The sequence below is a fragment of the Gobius niger genome (assembly GCF_951799975.1).
Source record: "Gobius niger genome assembly, chromosome: 20".
Taxonomy (NCBI): Eukaryota; Metazoa; Chordata; class Actinopteri; order Gobiiformes; family Gobiidae; genus Gobius; species Gobius niger.
Genome location: NC_136871.1, coordinates 18,846,581 through 18,864,558, shown reverse-complemented (window position 1 = coordinate 18,864,558; position 17,978 = coordinate 18,846,581). Strand labels below are relative to the sequence as shown.

The 17,978-nt window shown below is 40.9% G+C and overlaps 3 protein-coding genes and 2 long non-coding RNA genes across 5 annotated transcripts; 2 read left to right on the top strand and 3 right to left on the bottom strand.

Annotated features, from left to right (window-relative positions):
- The first annotated feature begins 3,199 nt into the window (after positions 1–3,199).
- LOC306979917 lies at positions 3,200–6,357 on the top strand. Its single transcript, XR_013793975.1, has 3 exons — positions 3,200–4,274; positions 4,648–4,773; positions 6,243–6,357. It is a non-coding gene; the product is annotated as an uncharacterized lncRNA (long non-coding RNA).
- Positions 4,282–14,475, bottom strand: LOC306979915. The gene is made up of 3 exons (XR_013793973.1): positions 14,436–14,475; positions 4,847–4,931; positions 4,282–4,751 (listed from the first exon to the last, which is right to left on the bottom strand). It is a non-coding gene; the product is annotated as an uncharacterized lncRNA (long non-coding RNA).
- LOC306979482 (adenosine receptor A1-like) lies at positions 10,717–11,384 on the bottom strand (the record flags this gene model as incomplete). Its single annotated transcript, XM_079578435.1, has 1 exon — positions 10,717–11,384. The coding sequence occupies exon 1, from the start codon at positions 11,371–11,373 to the stop codon at positions 10,717–10,719; it is 657 nt and encodes a 218-aa protein (XP_079434561.1). The 5' UTR covers positions 11,374–11,384.
- On the bottom strand, positions 11,516–11,944 carry LOC306979909 (adenosine receptor A1-like). The gene has a single exon (XM_079579068.1). It carries the CDS (start codon positions 11,914–11,916, stop codon positions 11,578–11,580), a length of 339 nt encoding a protein of 112 aa, XP_079435194.1. The 5' UTR covers positions 11,917–11,944; the 3' UTR covers positions 11,516–11,577.
- Positions 14,476–15,028: 553 nt separating the features above from the next.
- Positions 15,029–16,759, top strand: LOC306979898 (adenosine receptor A1-like). The gene is made up of 2 exons (XM_079579057.1): positions 15,029–15,413; positions 16,029–16,759. The coding sequence occupies exons 1-2, from the start codon at positions 15,058–15,060 to the stop codon at positions 16,684–16,686; spliced, it is 1,014 nt and encodes a 337-aa protein (XP_079435183.1). The 5' UTR covers positions 15,029–15,057; the 3' UTR covers positions 16,687–16,759.
- The last annotated feature ends 1,219 nt before the right edge of the window (positions 16,760–17,978 follow it).

Here is a 17,978-nt window from a genome sequence, read left to right as displayed (position 1 = left end):
CTTTAAAAATGCTAATTACGTTTTACAGAAGGAGGTCCTGAGTTGATTCTTAAGTGATTCTGTGGTCGCAGCCTGAAAAGTTTGGGAACCTCTGTACTACACTGTTACAGGCCGATATATATATATACAAAATGTACACAAATAATAGCAAATTTGCAGTGGACTTCCATTATCTGCTATTAAAATGGCCAATGACAGACAATTATTGACATCGGGAACACATCAAGACACAGAAACATGTTTCCCACCGTTCTCCGGCGCATTTAGATGACAGTGATATTTTATAACTGTGAGCACGACAGTAAACATTTGTGAAGCAATAAGAAGCAGCACAAGAGAGTTTAGCGGAGAGGCAGTAAAAGCACTCCTGTCTATACCAACAACTGTAACAACAAGCCCAGATGAAATGAAAACACATCAATCACAGTTATGGTGAAGTGGGGACTATTCAGAGCAGTTGTACAAACACTAAACCAGAGGAATTATGGGTAATGCATAAGGGCAGCACGACCTTTGGGAGGAGGGATATGGGGTCTGATAATGACAATGATATGTTAAGCTGGGTCAGACATACGCTACATAGATTTGTTGCAGACAGTAGAAGCACATGCAGGGGACTTGAACTGAATAAGGTAAACTCAAGTGAATGATTAATCCAATGGCAGCCTAAATAATCTGACATAGGGATACAGTAGCTACATACAGTACAGGAGTCCAATCTAATCCATTGTAAACACTGTGGCTATTGTTTGTGAGCCCGACAGGTCGCATCTTTCTTTCAAGCTGTATTGAACATATTGAGAACCAGTGTAATAGGAATAAAGAGTAGTTGTTTCTCTTTTAAAGGGGCTAAATGCAAGTTAGCCATTTTATACTCATTAGGCTTTTTTTGTAGAGCACAATTCATACACAAGGCAATTCAAAGTGCTTCACAGTTGCATAAATACAAGAAAGCAAATAGAATCAATGAAAACATCAACATAAAACTAATCAATTACAGTAAGAGGCAAGAGTGTAGATAAAATACTTTCAGTTATATCCATTTTTAAGTCTTGTTTAGATTCACTCTGTCTTGAGAACTATTTTAAGTCTTGTTTAGATTCACTCTGTCTTGAGCACTATTTCGCTTTGTCTTGAGCACTATTTCTGTCTTGAGCACTATTTCTGTCTTGAGCCCTATTTTTACTTGCTCGTTCACACAAAGTTACCTAACCTCTGTTTTGTCGCTCCTTCTCCTCTGGACATCAACATAAAATTAATCAATTACAGTAAAAGGCAAGAGTGCAGATAAAATAGTTCAAAAAATTACTGCCACCTCTGGTCATACATGTAACTGCACCTTCTATATTAAAGAGGGGGTATTATGCTTTTTTCAATCACATAGCACCAGTCTATATCACACTACAATGATGACCAAACCTTCTGTTGGTCTGTAAATGCAGTAAATTAGAATAACTGCCTTGCATAAAAGTGCCCTCTCAAAATGGCTGCAGCGAATGTCTTGAAATAGGCCTCTGTCTCTTTAAGAACCTCTGACTCTTTCCGACACGAACCCTCCACATGCTGTCTGTGGCATCAGTGGGGAGGGGGTTCTGCTGAGGAGCAGTGATTGGTGACGAAAGCTCGGAGGCGTCTTCAGGAGGTGGGGGCGTTCCTAGGAGGACTCAGGCAAAGCTGTCCCTAAAATGGCTGCCATCAATGTTTTTACAGATTACTCCAAAATACGTGAATGTGCCAAGGCAACACTTCAGGCATTTTTTTAATGAGGGAATGACATAATAACATGATGTAAAGCTTGAAACAGTCGATTTTGTATAATACCCACCCTTTAAGCTTGTGCATGACGGCACTTCAACCCGAATTAACACCTTTTTGAGTGACAGCGCAGGATTTTAGAGGCAGTTGTGGTGAACAGGTCTGGGCTCATTCTACACATTGGGACATTGCTGGAACATGTAGGGGGAGGAAAATACATAATTTTGACATTTTTAAAATTCCCTTTAAATTGACCCTGTGCATAACTTCAAATCATTACAACACCGCCCAAGAATTGACTTCCTGTTTCGATCAAGCTCGCTAAAATAAAAGCACACAGCTCGTCTCTTTGAGTAGTTCAGCAGGTACTTGCAACATCACAAATATATAATTAAATGCACACATTTGAAGTATTTTGTCTGTTAATAGTTAAGCAGAAAGAAAGTTGAACTAATGAATAAGATGGTTCTTTTATTTTGGTGTGCTGGATCAAAACAGGAAGTCACTTCTTGGGCGGCATTGTTAAAATTTGAAGTTATGCACAGTCAATTAAGCTTGGGTGGCAACAACATCCAAAGGACTAAGGTATGTGCACGTTAATTGATTTGAATAAAGACAATACTAATTTATTTTTATGAATTTAACCCCAATACATTGTATTTGATTCACGTCTCCTTCAGAGGAAGTGTAGAAGTGTTGTATTTGTACTGACCTAAAGCTAAACAGGACAATAAAGGCCGGTATCAGGCCACATACAGTAAATGTGAGAACACATCAAAGCATCCATCATTGTCTGCAAACACTTTTCATGTACAAACAGTATCCGTGCCATAGAACCTGAGAGCGAGAGGAAACAACTGATGAACAACAGCCAAGCTTTACAAGTATGTCAGGGTTCATTTGAGTTCATACTGCCTTTAGGGAGGCTAATAGTTTACAGAAGGTGTGACAATGAGTAACACTGACAATAGAAATTTGCACTATAGCCTTCACTATTTTATCTGCGCAGCCAAACACTAGCTGAAGTATTTTTGCATGGCTCAAGTTGAACTTGAAGGTACTGTGTAAGTTGTGTTAGACATAAATATAAAAACAATAAAACAACTTTAAAGATTGCTCACACTGTTATGTCACATTTATAGATCGTTAATGTGTCAAATGTTGTATACATATTGTAACACTTTATAATAACGACACCTTATTTAGCCTTAATAAATGGTGAACAATTCATTAGTTAAGTGGCTAACACTTAACTACTTAACAATGAATAAGTCAAGTATGTGAAGAGCTACTCATTATGAGTAAGAAATTAACTGTAGTAGTTAAGTAGGTATTAAGTGTTCGTCTGAGTCACACTTAACTAATGAAACGTTCATGATGTTAATACATCATTTATTGAGGCTAAATAAGGTGTAGTTATATAATGTTACCAGTACCAGGTCAATACTTCTCTAATAGCATTTTTGACCTATTTTATTTTCAGTCACAGCTCAAAAGCAGCCCCAGAGGTAAGGAGGAAACAGAGCTGTGGGCCAGTATTTCCTATTCTCTGAGAACAGCTCTTCCATTCACATGGATGAACAGATGTCTGAGGGACCTGCTGCCAGCGGGACAGCCTTGAGAGCGGTCACTGCCCTGCGTTTAGAGCGAGCCACAAGAGCCTGCAGTCCCGCGCGGACTTGTCCCACTGCTTTTTTTCAGAGAGGCAGTGCTCTTTTGAACCAGTGCCAATGGAGGCTGGCCCAAGCTTTTGCAGCTGAACTTTTATAAGCCGTGTGTTTGTGAGCGAGGAGAAAGACTCCGCTTTGCATAGACAGAAACTCTCTGCACATTGTTCAGTCAACTCTCAGAAGTTCCCATGACTGAAGTTTTGTGTCATATGAGTAACTGCAGAACCAGAAAAGCACAGTTTGTGCAAAGGTTTGCTGTATATGCGAGGGGACTATTGCTCAGAAAGAGAAGGAACAGTGACGTCACAAGCAGGGCTGCCTCGGCGGATGCCTGAGAAGATAAACTGATGAGTTTATTGCGGTGAAAGCTTTGCACCATATTTTGGACTGCTTTCTGGGATTGTATTAAAGCTTTGTTTTGTAGAAATGGATTTTGAGGATTATTCTGCTGCGCTCACTCACTGAGAATGGCCGTTCTGTTACTTTCCCTGTTAAATTTAGTTTCACATGCTCTGTTATGGACAGAAGCCCATCATTTATTGACTCTCATTTGTGTGCTGTAAATGTTTGCTTGTATTTACAACCACAACCACGAGAGTTACAGTCTTAGTGCTGCAACAACTGAACTCAAAAACACAGGCAGGTGCAGAACGGCTAAAGACGCCCAGAGTGACTACGGAAAATGAGAACAGTGAGGCATGTACTACCTGGGACTGATGCCAAATGCTGACAAAAGACTTTACTGCACAGCTCTGAGAGGAGCCTTTAACTCATTTGCCGAAGGAATATCTAGCACCAAACTGTTGGGCCGACACAAAATAAATCTGCCAAAGTGTTTAGGATTGTCCAGTAAGTATGCATTTCTGACTACTGCACAAAAGCTTCACGACTTGTCTTTTGTCTATTTATGCACAATTTTGTAGGTTTGCAGATTGAACTCGATTCAAACTGCTTCAGAAAATCGCTGGCCTGAGGTCGCCTTGATCAACAGTATTTATGTGCCTTTCCCACGGCCCCAAATAAAGCCGCGATGTGACTGTGGAAGCATGAGCAGAAGTTAGTGCCTCACTGTGCCCCGTCTCCTGTTGTCGTCTGTCCTCTTGGCAGCACTCTGAAAGTGGGCAGGGACAGAGGAGGGCACGGCCGCTGCGGAGCCCCTACCCATGTTCGAGTGGGGCTTCATGCTGATTCACTTCTGAGCCTTTCTTCTTTCGTCTTGCAGGCGAAGGAGAGGGATAGGGAACTGCCTCCTTGGGTCTTCTGTAACCCGCCTTTTTATCCGCTGCAACCATGGCCTCATTTTCCATGGCTGAACAGTAGCCTGACCTGTTCAAAAGCATTCGTCCAGGTATTTAATGGTTTTTAATTTGCTTCTGTTTTAAGTTATTAACATCTTCTGATATATTTCTCTTTTTACTTACTTTTCCGCTCTTCGTTTCGCCTTTTTGCTTTCCTCTGTGCACACATCGGCATTGTTTCAACCAAACACGATGCCTTTGCTCCGTTCTACGTTGACAAAAAAGGTTTCATTAAAATAATAACACAAAATTGATTTGACAATGGTCATAGGTGAGAACAGAGAAATAGGCAAAAGTTTGACCTAATGTGGAAGCTTCTTTCACATGGGAATCATGACAAACCGTGGTGAGGCCTGGCCTCGAATGTGAAGCAGTATACAGTTGTCGAACGTTATGGGCATAACCGACATAAGTGTTAACAGAAATACTACCGAAAATGATCTTTCGCTCTATGTCAATTTGGATTCCAGATTGATTGTTGCACAGTTCTGCACCAGAGGCGAGAATTCGAGGCAACCACACATTTTCTAAAGCCGCAGCAAATGGGTGACCACAAACAAAAGAATACCATCAAAATAATAGTGCTTCTTAACGTGGGACCTTCCAGTATGAAAGTTATACACAAATATCTACTCAGATGTTTTTTTTATATTGTTAGTTTGTAAAGAGTGAGAACCTGATTTTGTAATGCAAGTATTGTCCCATATATGACAATTCCTTGTGCTATAAAATTGCAGGGTGCAGGTTTGTTATTAAGCAATTTTCCCCTATTGTTTTCTCATGACAAAACCGCAAATGCAAGCCTTTAAAATGATATGTTTATATTTACAATAACATAATAGCTGCCGTCCAGACTGCTTCGAGTTCGTCTGTGTAAACGTTTCGCTGGGTGCCACACAGTGTGAAATTGTGTGGTTCGGTCGGTGCAACAGTTGACTCAGCTTTTGGTCGCCTCTTTGCCGGAGTGTGCGGCTCAGGGCATACTGTACACACTAACAGGAGGAAGAGTGAAGCCAGCGGAAGAATGGCCGTCCAGCGTTTCCTCCACCCGCCCCCTCTCTCCTCACATGAACTCACTGTGCGGCCTGATGACATGTTGTTTGGAAAGATATATCCTCAGCTATTTGAGTGTGTCTCCTCCCCATAGTTAGAGTCACTCTGCGGTAGGATCAAAGTCTGCATTTTTGCATGTTGCTTTTATCTGAGAATACGGCATACACACATCCAGCACTTCCTGTTTGTTAGCACAGTGATTCATCGGTTATAAACAGACACTTTGTCGGCTATAGGTCGTAAATCAACTCAAAGCCAAAGCAGCTATATATGAGCTCAAATAAACTTGCAATAATGATGAATTTAAAGGCACACAGCGTAACAGTTTTTGGATTATACTGTTGCCAGAAATACAAAACATGCTCCTATTGGCCAACTACAAAAAGCTATTGTTGCAGTTGTTAGTCAAATAATGGATTTGGATGAGGATCTAACCTATTTAAATGTCATATTTGGCTGCCTTTAGTCAACATCTCCATGGAGACGAGATGGAGATGTCCCGCTCCCATGAAAGTTACAGTCAGGTCTGAGGAGAGATGAGCCGCTCACAGCAAACACACACTGTTTATTTTTTAGGTATTTCTCTACAATAAAAATATCTGCAATAATAATAATAATAAAAAAGGCAATTCATTGGGTGAAATGTTACGCGTGTGGCTTTAAATCTTTGGTGTGATCCTCGATGCACAACAACCGGAAAAGGGATGACTTTTTTTAATATGAAACCTTCAGCAAAAATGTCATATCCCTGTATATTCTGTATCCTGTGTATGGGAAAGAAGTTCCAGGGGGCCTCTATTTCATTAAAATACAAGTGTGTTTAGTTTAAACAAGTGATATCAAAATCGTAACCATATTACAGCAACTATTAAGATGTTTTTTTTTAATTTTTTGAGTAAATGCTCACGCACTATACAACCAGGCTCCATTGGGGAATGAGAGACGCCCGTGTACCTGGAAAACAACAATCCCATAGCCCGTACAGACAGATTAAACCCTGCATCTCAGTGTTTAATAAACAGATCACAAAGCTGACCGCCGCCTCAACATATGGCTGAAGTCTGCTCACGAGACAATGAGCCTTTCTTTAACATGAGCCTGTGGTCAGAGCGTGTGTGCCACCTTGCTGTGCGACCCTCTCTATGACATGGCACTGTCTCGTTGCGCCGCCGCCAAAACTCTCCTCCCCCATCACTGCTGGCTTTCTGTCATACCCCCCTTTTGTCTCATTAAGACTCAGCCTGGCACAAAAACAATGCCCATTCCCCGGCACCAAATGTTGGAAAGAGACGCAACCTTGGCCGTCATTGTGGTGGCGGTTTTCTGCGGATCGTCGTGGACCTCTGCCAACATGTCATGGGTATATTTGTTTGTTTGTTTCGTAAATTGCTTGGTGTTTTTGCTTGGTGGCATTTATAACCACTAATATTGTTATTGTCTTGGTAGAACTACCCACATCATATCTAAATCAGTTAGCTCTTCATCAGTTGTTATTGTATTGTCCTGTGGCAGCAAAGTGGCTTTGCTTACATCTTGACATAATAAAAGACAAACTTGCAGATGCAAACTTTCTTTTAGCCAGCATTCTTCTTATTCATCTTATTATATTTGATATTTGACATTTCAATTGCAATCAACCTTGATCTAGATTCTTAAACATAGGTTTCAACACAGTACTGTATATGCCGTCTAAAATAATGCCTACTGTCAAACTTTAATCTACAATCCTCTTTTGATGTAATGTTTTAAACAGATTTGTTTGCAACTGAAATAAGCTTGCATTTGTCGTACTTAGATCACATCACATATCGGGATGATGAGAGATGATGAGCAGAAGCTTTTCCCCAAATGTCTGTTCAATTAATTAAGGCATGGACTCTGCCAAAAGACTTGTCTGCCACTGGCTGGACTGGGGATGATACCATTTACCATCTAATTATTTCAACATCTCAATCAGTGCTCTGACTCCGATGCCCGGTGCATGCAGCTCCACTGAGCATGGCCAGGCACCGGAGACACACTCTCTGCCAAAACATTTCAATCACCGCCGGCACTAATTAGACCAAAGAGGAATTCAAAATGTAATGAACTGCCCTGCATCTTTTCAGCCACCACGGTTCACATGCTAATTTATGCAAAAATTGCAAGCTTGACCATAGCACTGTCTGTGCTCAGTCAGCTCTGCCGGTCATTGGCTTCTGTGTCCAGACAGTCCAGCTTGTCCCAGACTGTAGCTGGCATCGTAAAGATGCTTCTCTTGCCAATGGACTTGAAGTGGCTTTCAAGCGAAACAAAGACGGCACTTTCCTCCAGTCAGCTTTTTATAGCATATAGACTAAAGCTCAGACACATTGAGCCGCAATAATGCACGCTCTAGAGATGTTCCAGTTTATAGTGGGAGCATATGGATGTAGAGTAGGCAGCAAAAAACGTACACCATAAACTGTTCTGTGTGTTTTGGTTGTAATTGATGATCATTTTTTATGTGAGATTACTGCCAAAAGGATGGTTTGAGCATGCTTGGTTGAGGTGTTGGTGCTTCACTCTAAAATAAGTGTATCAGTGACTTGTCAGTTGCAGGTAAGTCCAGAAAAGGCTCCAGTGCCTTGAAACCACATCCAGCACAAACTCATTGAGAATTAAGACAATTGAAACGCACCACAAACTAATGAATAGTTTCAAACCCTCAATTGAGTCCAAGTCCAGTCACTCAACATCTACCCACCATCTGTACTGTATTCTTGAAAACACCAGGAAAACTCCCCCAAAAAAGCAAATTCAGCGTTTGCACCAGTAACCCTTTCAAGCTCTAAATGATTGCCTTACTGTCTTGTTTGTTTTCCACAGATGGATCCCTGTGTTCCCTGTCCCAGTCTTGCTGCTGTCCTTAAGGCTGAGGTAGTAGATTGAATAGTTGTGGGGATAGTGTCCTCCCTCTGAGTTAACTATACAATCTACTGTCTTCCCTAAAGAGGCAGGTTCAACAACAGGCTAGGAGTTGTGGAAAACAAGTTCACATGGAACCTGCTGCAGAACGATGGTTACAGCTTGGAGTTGAGCCTAGCAAGGTGAGGTAGTAGGTTGTATAGTTTGTAGGATGGAGTCAGTCCTACTCAGGCGATAACTATACAGTCTATTACCTTCCTTGACAGGTACAATGAGAGCCAGAGAAGCAAGCTGTTGAGAATTCACAGCACCTTTATGCCATCCTGTGGTCAATGACGAACATAGCACCCAAGTATTTTAACACTGAAACTTTGTGTAGCATTCATTGTTATCGTCGTCATTCATAACTACATGTTGTATTATTACTGGTACACATTTATTAGTTTATTCATCTATTTATTAGTATTTTAGTATTGGTATCGCTTTAGATTAAGGTGTGCTCATTAAGTATTAATAAGCATTAGTAATCATTTTAGGGTTAGGGTAAGGGTTAAGGTTGGCAATGAATAAGCAGATTATTGATAAGCAGTATAATAAGCAGTGTGTTAATACTTTACAAGCATATTATTAATGCATATTAGTACCTTATTAACACCAATATAAAGCGTTACCTCACTTAGGTAAAAATCTAGAATAGAAAAAAATATGTGATTTAAATATTGCTACGCACGGTATAAAAGTTACATGTTTGGTTATTTCTAAAGGAGAATTGCACAGCGCTCAGCTTTTTTTAGGCCAAATAAATAAATAAAATAAGCGAATATTTGCCAAAAACAAAACCAATGGTCATAAATGTGTGTATTGATTGTAGTTTATGTATTTTTCCTCATTTCAAAACAAGAACCCATCATGATATACAGGTGATACTCGGAAAATTATAATATCGTTCAAAAGTTCATTTATTTCTGTAATTCAACTTAAACTGTGAAACTAATATATGTGTCACGAGTGTGGTGGGGATTCGACCCAAAAGCAAAAACAGCCAAAACAGGTTCAAAGGAAATTTAATGGCAAAGGCCAAGAACAGACAAAAAATGCAAAACTCACTTAGCAGGAACACGGAACAGGACACACACACAACGCACCATGAGAATACAAATGAACCGACAAGGACAAGGGAAAACACAGGGGTCTATATACAGAAGGAACAGGGAACAGGTGAAACACATTAGGACGGGGCAGGTAATCAACACAAGGGAAGCAAAGCAAAACCACGAGGACAGAACAGACATGACAAAATAAAAGACTTGACACAGAACCAAACCAAAACAGGGGACAGAGCACAAATAGACAGAACCATGACAATATGATATAGACTCATTACATGCAAAGTGACATAATAATGTCAAGCCTTTGTTTGTTAATTTTGATGATTATGGCTGAAGTCCATTTTTATAATATTCTAATTTCACAAGATTTTTAATTTGGGGTTTTTACCAGCTGTGAGCCATAATTATCAAAATGAAAACAAATAAAGGCTATACATATAATGAGTCTATCATATATTAGTTTCACAGTTTGAATAACAGAAATGAATGCACTTTTTAACGCTATTCTAATTTTATTTTGTATTTTCCCAACCACTTCTTTGCCATCAGTAAAAAAAATAAAAAATAAAAAAAATGTGTGAATAAAATGGTACATGGTACATTTTTGTCACTATAATTCATTAATATTCGGCATGGAGTCAGAGTAATTAATGCCACTGTATAAATTCACACTAGTAAAAAGCAAAAGAAGTTGAGGTACTTTCTCAGAGCACTCTTTCCATTTGAACCTTAGAGCTGAACAGAAACATAAAACAAGTGAAATGAAACTCCGAATTTAGGAAGTAGAAGTTCAAGTTTCCATTGGAGGAGAGTTTAACCTGCACCTCCAGACACTGACCCTGACAGTGAAGTAAATACAATGCACCTAGATGTGCTGCTAGTAAATGTAAAGAAAAAGTGTCTTTTCAATAAAAAAGTGGAGGATCCACTGTTTTTTCCCCAATGCTAGTGACTGTTGAGGTTGTCATCTGTCGTCTGGCTGTTCTCTGGTCCTTGGCTTTTGACTCCACAAGAAAAATATTTCTTCCAAAGTTTCAAATAAGCCGCTCTGATTTTTGGCACTTTAAAGGCATACACAATTGGATTGACAGCCGAGTTTGCGTGAGAGAGCAATATGCCAATGTAGAAAGCTGCCACAGGCACCAAGGTCACCTCGCCAAAGTAAGCAATGGAGTTCATAATGTGCAGTGGCAGCCAGGACACAGCAAACAACAGCAAAACAAAAAAGAGGGAAGTTGCAAGTTGTCGTTCTTTCTTCATGTAGATGTGGGATTCTGTCTGAACCCGATTTCCTGGCTTTTCCCTGAGGTTTGTATGAATGGTCCAAAAGATTTTAACATACAGAAAGACCATCACCAGCAAAGGTGTCAGTGTGCAAAGGAAGAAGTTAAAGTAGACCAGGTAGGACAAGGGGATAACAGCGATGAACCGGCAGAGGACAGTAGAGTTGTTTGAGTTGGTCAGAGTTTCTTGATTGTACCATCCGAACAAAGGGGCAAAGCTGAGAGGGAACGCGAGCAGCCAGCATCCAGCAACCACCAGCCAGGAGTGTGTCCGAGTCACTGTTCTTTTGTATCTTAAAAACATACAAACATGATTCATTAATAATAATAATAATAATAAATTATTCAATATTTATTTTATTTCCTGAGATTCAGTGAAGACAGAAAGTCTAATCAACTTAAGCTATTTCAAAAAGCCAAAAAAACAAACAAACAAATAAAACAAAGTCCAGGTAAAAATAGCAAATTGTTTCTGAAATTTGGCCATAATGTATTCATACAAAAGGTGCAAATGAACGTGAAGTTACCTAATGGGGGTGTAGACTCTCAGGTATCTGTCCACGGCTATAGCGGTGAGGCTGAACACAGAGCCCACCGTAAGAAGGATGAGCACGCAGCTGATGAAGAGGCACAGGTGGAAGGACGTCTGGACTCGGCCGTCCACCAGCACGGCCAGAGGAATGGCCACAGCCCCCACTAGAGCATCAGCCACGGCCAGGGACAGCAGCAGGCAGTAGGTGGGCTGCTGCTGGAGGTGACTATTGCACCACAGAGCCACCATCACCAGAGAGTTCCCCACACAGCAGCTCAAGGCTATGAGCACCTCCATCACAGTGTAGACGACCTGACCAACCTCCATCATACACTGACTTCGTCTGAATGAGAGCCTCAATGTGCAGTGTAGTAACACTGCTAGTGCAGCATTGAGGAAGTGTTCACTCTGCTTTGTCTCAATACAACACACTGTCATTATTCATTCGCACCACACTCAGAGGTAAGCTACTGTTGAAACCACAGCTGCCCTAGGGGTAGACTGACAGAAGCTGGGCTGCCAAACTACACCCTTCTGACCACTCCCTCACACTTGCATTTATTCTGGCCTAATGTACATGTATTAGTGGTAGGGGAGTATTTACAAGAAAACCTACGCAGGCAGGAGAACATTCAAACTCCACACAGACCCCATCCGGCTGGAGATCGAACCCAGGACCTTCTAGCTGTGAAGCACAAGCGCTAACCGCTGTGCCAAGCAGCTGGATTGCTTAAGCTCCGGCTAAACTTATCACATCAATGAGAAACAAAGTCATAAAAAGCACCAAAGAGGGTAAAAAATATCACATACTGGTAAAGGGAATATATTTGAAAATAATACAATAATAATACAATAATACTCAAATACAAAAAATCATGCAAATCAGTTATTTGGTTTCTCTTGGCATCATCAGTGGAAATGCAAATTTCATGAAAGAGCAATGACAACCTTTCCTGTTGGCAAGCACCAAAAACAAAACTTGCTAACCACATTAACAATGGACCTAACATCATTTCATCAGGCTGATTTAAAATAGATTTAGAGGAAAGACACGCCCATCCACAGCTCTCAAGCAGTGTGCTGGATCGAAAAACAGTACAGTGACAAAGTGAAAGATCTGCAAGTGTGATGCTCACCAATATTTGTTTTGTTTTATTTACTCTCATTGGCAGCAGTGGCCTTAGCCCTTCATCAGACTACAGTCTGACTGCAGTCCAATGCAGTAACCCTGAAACGTCAGTGCTGCCTGCCTGTAGTCAGACCGCAGTCTGATGGCTGATACAGACATTTCAGGCCATAGCTGGTCATAAGACTACAGTCTGATGAAGGGCTGATGCTGACTTCATGTGGTCTCGTAATTATGGTAAAATTGCAAATGAACATCACTCATCTCGTATTTTCCACTGGGAACCTGGGAGATGTTATGTCTTTTAGCTGATTGTTATGAAGCCGACACAACGCATTTAGCTATTTAGCTTCTCAATTTTAACAGTGTGTCTTTTTTATTTATATGTTCAATCAAAGCAAATACAAAGTAGCAGTACTTCAGCGGTTTGTAGACGACTTTGTTTCTTTGTTTATAGTGAATTGCTTTTTTTTTCATGTTTCACTTTGCTACGACACAAAAGCACTTGAAGACAATGCACTCATACTTTCTATGTCACAACTGGAAAGGATAATATTTACCAGAGCACATGAAGGCAGCACAATGCCCAAAACGTCACTGCTGTCGGTGAGAGCAAAAAAAAAAAGGCGAACATTACAGTTGTGTCGATCTTTAATTTTTTTTACTGATTTACAAAAGCTCCAGTCAGTTCTATAGCGCAACTTAAACTTTAGTAAATAATAATAAAAAAGGGACTAGTGTTCTCTGATTGCTTAAGACAGTGGTTCCCAACCTTTTTTTGAAGAAGCCCCCCCTCTGGTGGCCAGATTTGGAACGAGGCTGCAGCCTTCTGCTTGTACTTATTGTTGACCATTATTTACTTCTGAACAAGCTCTATGCTATTGGCCTGTCCAGAGATGCTGTACTTTGGTTTAACTCGTACACAATGGAAGCTACTTTGTAGCAGTTCAGGGAAAGTCCGACAGTTGCAATTACAGTAATTAACGGGGCGCCCCAGGTGTCTTTGTCGGGACAATTTTTAGTTTGTAACATCGAAGAAACATTTCAGTATGATTTATATCCAATCCTTGCTTTTACTGAAAAATAAGTCCTATAAAAAATGCCCAACCCAAATCAACAGTCTTGATACTGATCAGTTTACTAAATTCTCTGAAAAACACTTTTCACATTTAAACCTTTGAGTATACAACTTACAAGGTTTTTACAAGTCTTGGTTAACTCTATGGATCCATTTCCTGTTTCAGCCTCAACATATGAATACTATTAATACTAAATATTAATTTGAAGCAGTATAATTACATAAATATAAACTTTATCTCAATAAGTTTTGCTCAGGGGACACCGGACCCCACTATGGAACATAACTTTTAAGAGTCTTTTCTTAAAAACATGCAAACAGGTCACTTATCTCTTATAAGGGATGTACTGACTGTATAAAGAATGAATCTGACTTAGGACTCTTAATGCGACAACAACGTTCAGTAGGAAAACATCTCAATTCAACAAAGTAATCACCGCTCGTGTGTGTCCACTGTCCAGCAAACTCAGATTCTGTTGCGGCTGCAGACAATTTCAGTGATTGCTGGTCACTTGTGCCAGTTTTTAAGGTGACTGAATGTCAACTTAATACTTAATACTATTTCACTCTCAAGATTTATATTGTTGAGCATCTTCGTTCTGAAACACGATTCCTATGATTATAATAAAAACAGTGAAAACTCACCTGGTGTTGCACGTCTCATGGTGATGCATGAGGGTTTCTCAGCTTTTCCCCCCTATGATCAAGAAGGCAGAAAAAAAGTTAATATAAATACACATAAGATACAGTTAACAATAAATAAATACACAAACTTGCGGTCTACTGATTTATAAAGTCCAACCATACACACATGTAGGCCATATCAAAAAGGGAGAAAGATTACAGGCTATATCTGTACCAGTGCATTCATTAGTGCACGTCTGCTCTCATTCTTCGAGCTTTGCGCACCCGTTGACTTTGCTGATAAATAGATGAAATGCAGGGAGCCAGCTATTACATCAAGTTCCGTTCCAAAACCACAGATGAGCCAAAGTACTGCAGGGTGCAGCAGAATGCAAAGTCCCTCCCCTCCATGTTTATGGCTCGACAGAAAAAAAGGAGAGAGAGAGCAAGTGGATGCTGAAGAGGGGTGCACTGGGACCACTCTGAATAAGATGCTGGAGAAGTACAACTCAGGAGTCTTCATAATGTAGCGACAAGTCCTTTGAGTTGGGTGTACCTACGAAACCTGAAGAAGAGATTGCTTTGACGTATAGAGTTGCACATTTCCCCAAGCAACTGTGACTAAGTTTCTGAAAAGCTGAGCATGTCGTCTTCCCCTGGTATCCAGCCCCAGGAGCCCGTGGACGTGGTCTACATCTCCATAGAGACAGCCATCGCCCTGGCCTCGGTGCTGGGGAACGTCCTGGTGGTGCTGGTGGTCTACGTGAACAGGGCGCTCCGAAACACCACCTTCTTCTTCATCGTGTCTCTGGCTGTGGCTGACATCGCTGTGGGGCTCCTGGTCATACCCCTGGCCATCGTCATAAGCTTGGGACTACAGACTCAGTTCTACACGTGCCTCTTCCTCTCCTGCCTGCTCCTCATCATCACCCAGAGCTCCATCCTATCTCTGCTGGCCATCGCCATCGACCGATACCTGCGGGTCAAGATTCCCACTAAGTATGTGAAATGCGTCATTCCAAGAACATTAATGATGGCTTAGTCAGACATTTGTTTATAATAGGTACTAGGACACAATTGGCTAAATGAGATGAGTCAGAACTTTGGCTGTAGAAATAAACCTAATAAACCTAAAAAACACAGTAATGATTATGTTATGTTATAAAATCATATGCTTCTCTCTATATATAAAACACAACTCAGATTTTTTCAACTAATCATTTTGACAATGTTAAAAGCAAGCTGCCATCCTGCTTGCGCACAAGTAAACAAAAAAGCATAATTACTGTTTCTTAAATACTATACACATGCAGGCTTAAGAGGTTCACAGGAAAAGAAGCTGACACGAGAACTTGATGGTGCTATATATATTGCGGCCAGGTTTAATGCAAATCAATGTTCTGGGCATCAAAAGCTTTTAAGCAAATGAAAATGTCTATGTCTGCTTAAATGAGTGGTGTAGTTTGTTATGGGCTTCTGGCAGCCACATCCTGTTTTCAGATGAACAGATTTTAAGTGTAGATACTTTTTACAAACACAATATAGTTCTTCTGGCATTGGTTCAAATTGGTTTTATTATTCAAATGCACTGTCCTGGTTGTTTTCTTTTATAAGGTACAGCTCCGTAGTGACCCAGCGGAGAGCATGGGCAGCAGTCGCCCTGTGTTGGGTGCTGTCTTTCCTGACAGGAATGGTGCCCATGACGGGCTGGAACAACCGAGATGTCCAGATGAACCTGAGTGACTCCACAGACATCCCTTGTACGTTTATGGCCGTCATGAGGATGGACTACATGGTGTACTTTAACTTCTTTGGATTGGTGGTGGTTCCACTAACCATAATGACTTCTCTATATGTGGAGATCTTTCGAGTGATAAGAAGACAGCTCAACAGTCGTGCTGAGGCCACCTGTGATGCAGAAAGATATTATCAAAAAGAGCTGAGGCTTGCCAAGTCTCTGGCTTTAGTGGTTTTTCTGTTCATAGTGTGTTGGATGCCAATACACATCATGAACTGCATTAGCTTCTTTTGCAAAGACTGCAAAATCCCAACAGTAGCCATGAATGTTGGCATTTTTATGTCCCATGTAAACTCAGCAGTCAATCCCATGGTTTATGCCTTCAGGATAAAGCGCTTCAGAGTTACGTTAATTGAGATCACAAGCCGATGCATGTTATGCAAACGCACACAGCCCACACCATGCGCTACCAGCGCAGCAGCCATTACAGAGAAAACCAATGCAAAAACTTATATGACTGATGCAGGATCTTAACAACAAAGACTATATTGTTGCATTGACGCTGTTTGCATAATGTATTTAAAATACATGGATGCAGTATCTCTAACAAAAGAAATAAAGAAAATACTAAAAAAGCTTTACTCTTGGGGTTCTTGACTATCAGTGCTGACTAGAAATTGTTCAAGTGAGTCATAAATACCAGAAGTTACTCGATGGCATAAATCAGTGGACACAGTCACATGGGATCACACGCATCGTTAAGGGAATGATCGAAGTGCTGTCTTCGGTCCGGTCGGGCTGGTAAGGTTCCGGTCTCTCCGCGCACCTGTTCCCTCCGGAAAGAAAGCTCAGCTCAGGCTGAGAGGGGCGTCGTCCTGCCCGCGGAGCTGACCACAGCTGCTTTTTGCTGGTTCAGATCATGGTCCAGACTCCCGCCGCGTTGTATCCGCACTTTTTTTTTATGTGGTCTAAAAGGCTACAGTTCGGTGGCTTCTTTACATGCATCATTAACAGGCACTGTCCCGACCAATTTAAAAAAAAAAAAAAAGGCCACTGGGAATAGTTTGAGATCTGTCTGGAGCACACAAAGCACCTGAATACACGCAGAGACTCCTCATTGGTCAAATTCACTCGCACGCGGCTCCTAAACACTGAGACAAACGAGCAAAAGACCAGTGGATTATACAGATGTTGTTCTTATTTTTTTAGTAATGGGACTTTTTGTTGGCAACACAAGATACATTTGTCCAATTTGTCCTCTGCATTTGACCATCCTTTGATGCCTGAGGAAACCTGTAAGGAGCAGTGGTTGACGTCATTGCTGTGCCCAGGGACCCATCTCCTGATGTAGGGCCAGGCTGATAGAGTATATCCTATATATATATGATAGTCAAACATGTACCCAACACAGCCTGTGCATTGCAACAACAGCCCCACCTAGAATTTACATCACCAGCCGCCACTGGACTCATTCATGTACCAGTGCAGACACTGGAACCAGAGCCAGTGAAGTGTCTTGCTCATGGAGGCAATGCAGTGTGTAATTGTCCACAGCTAAGATCAAAGCATTCAACCTTCTCCGGGTCATGAGCCACTGCTTCAAAAAATAGATCTGATGAAGTTCACACAACTCAACGATCCAAACTACAGGTAATGTATTCATTAGAGTAAGCGCTATTGGTAACTAAAAGGTATTGTTATCAGAGAAACATACATTCTGTGCAGTTTAGCAAATTTACAAAGCAGCAACACCTCTTCAAAGCAAAGGAAAATTTACTTGGCAGGATCAACACTAGGTCAAATGTATCGTTTCCGAAAAACATTTT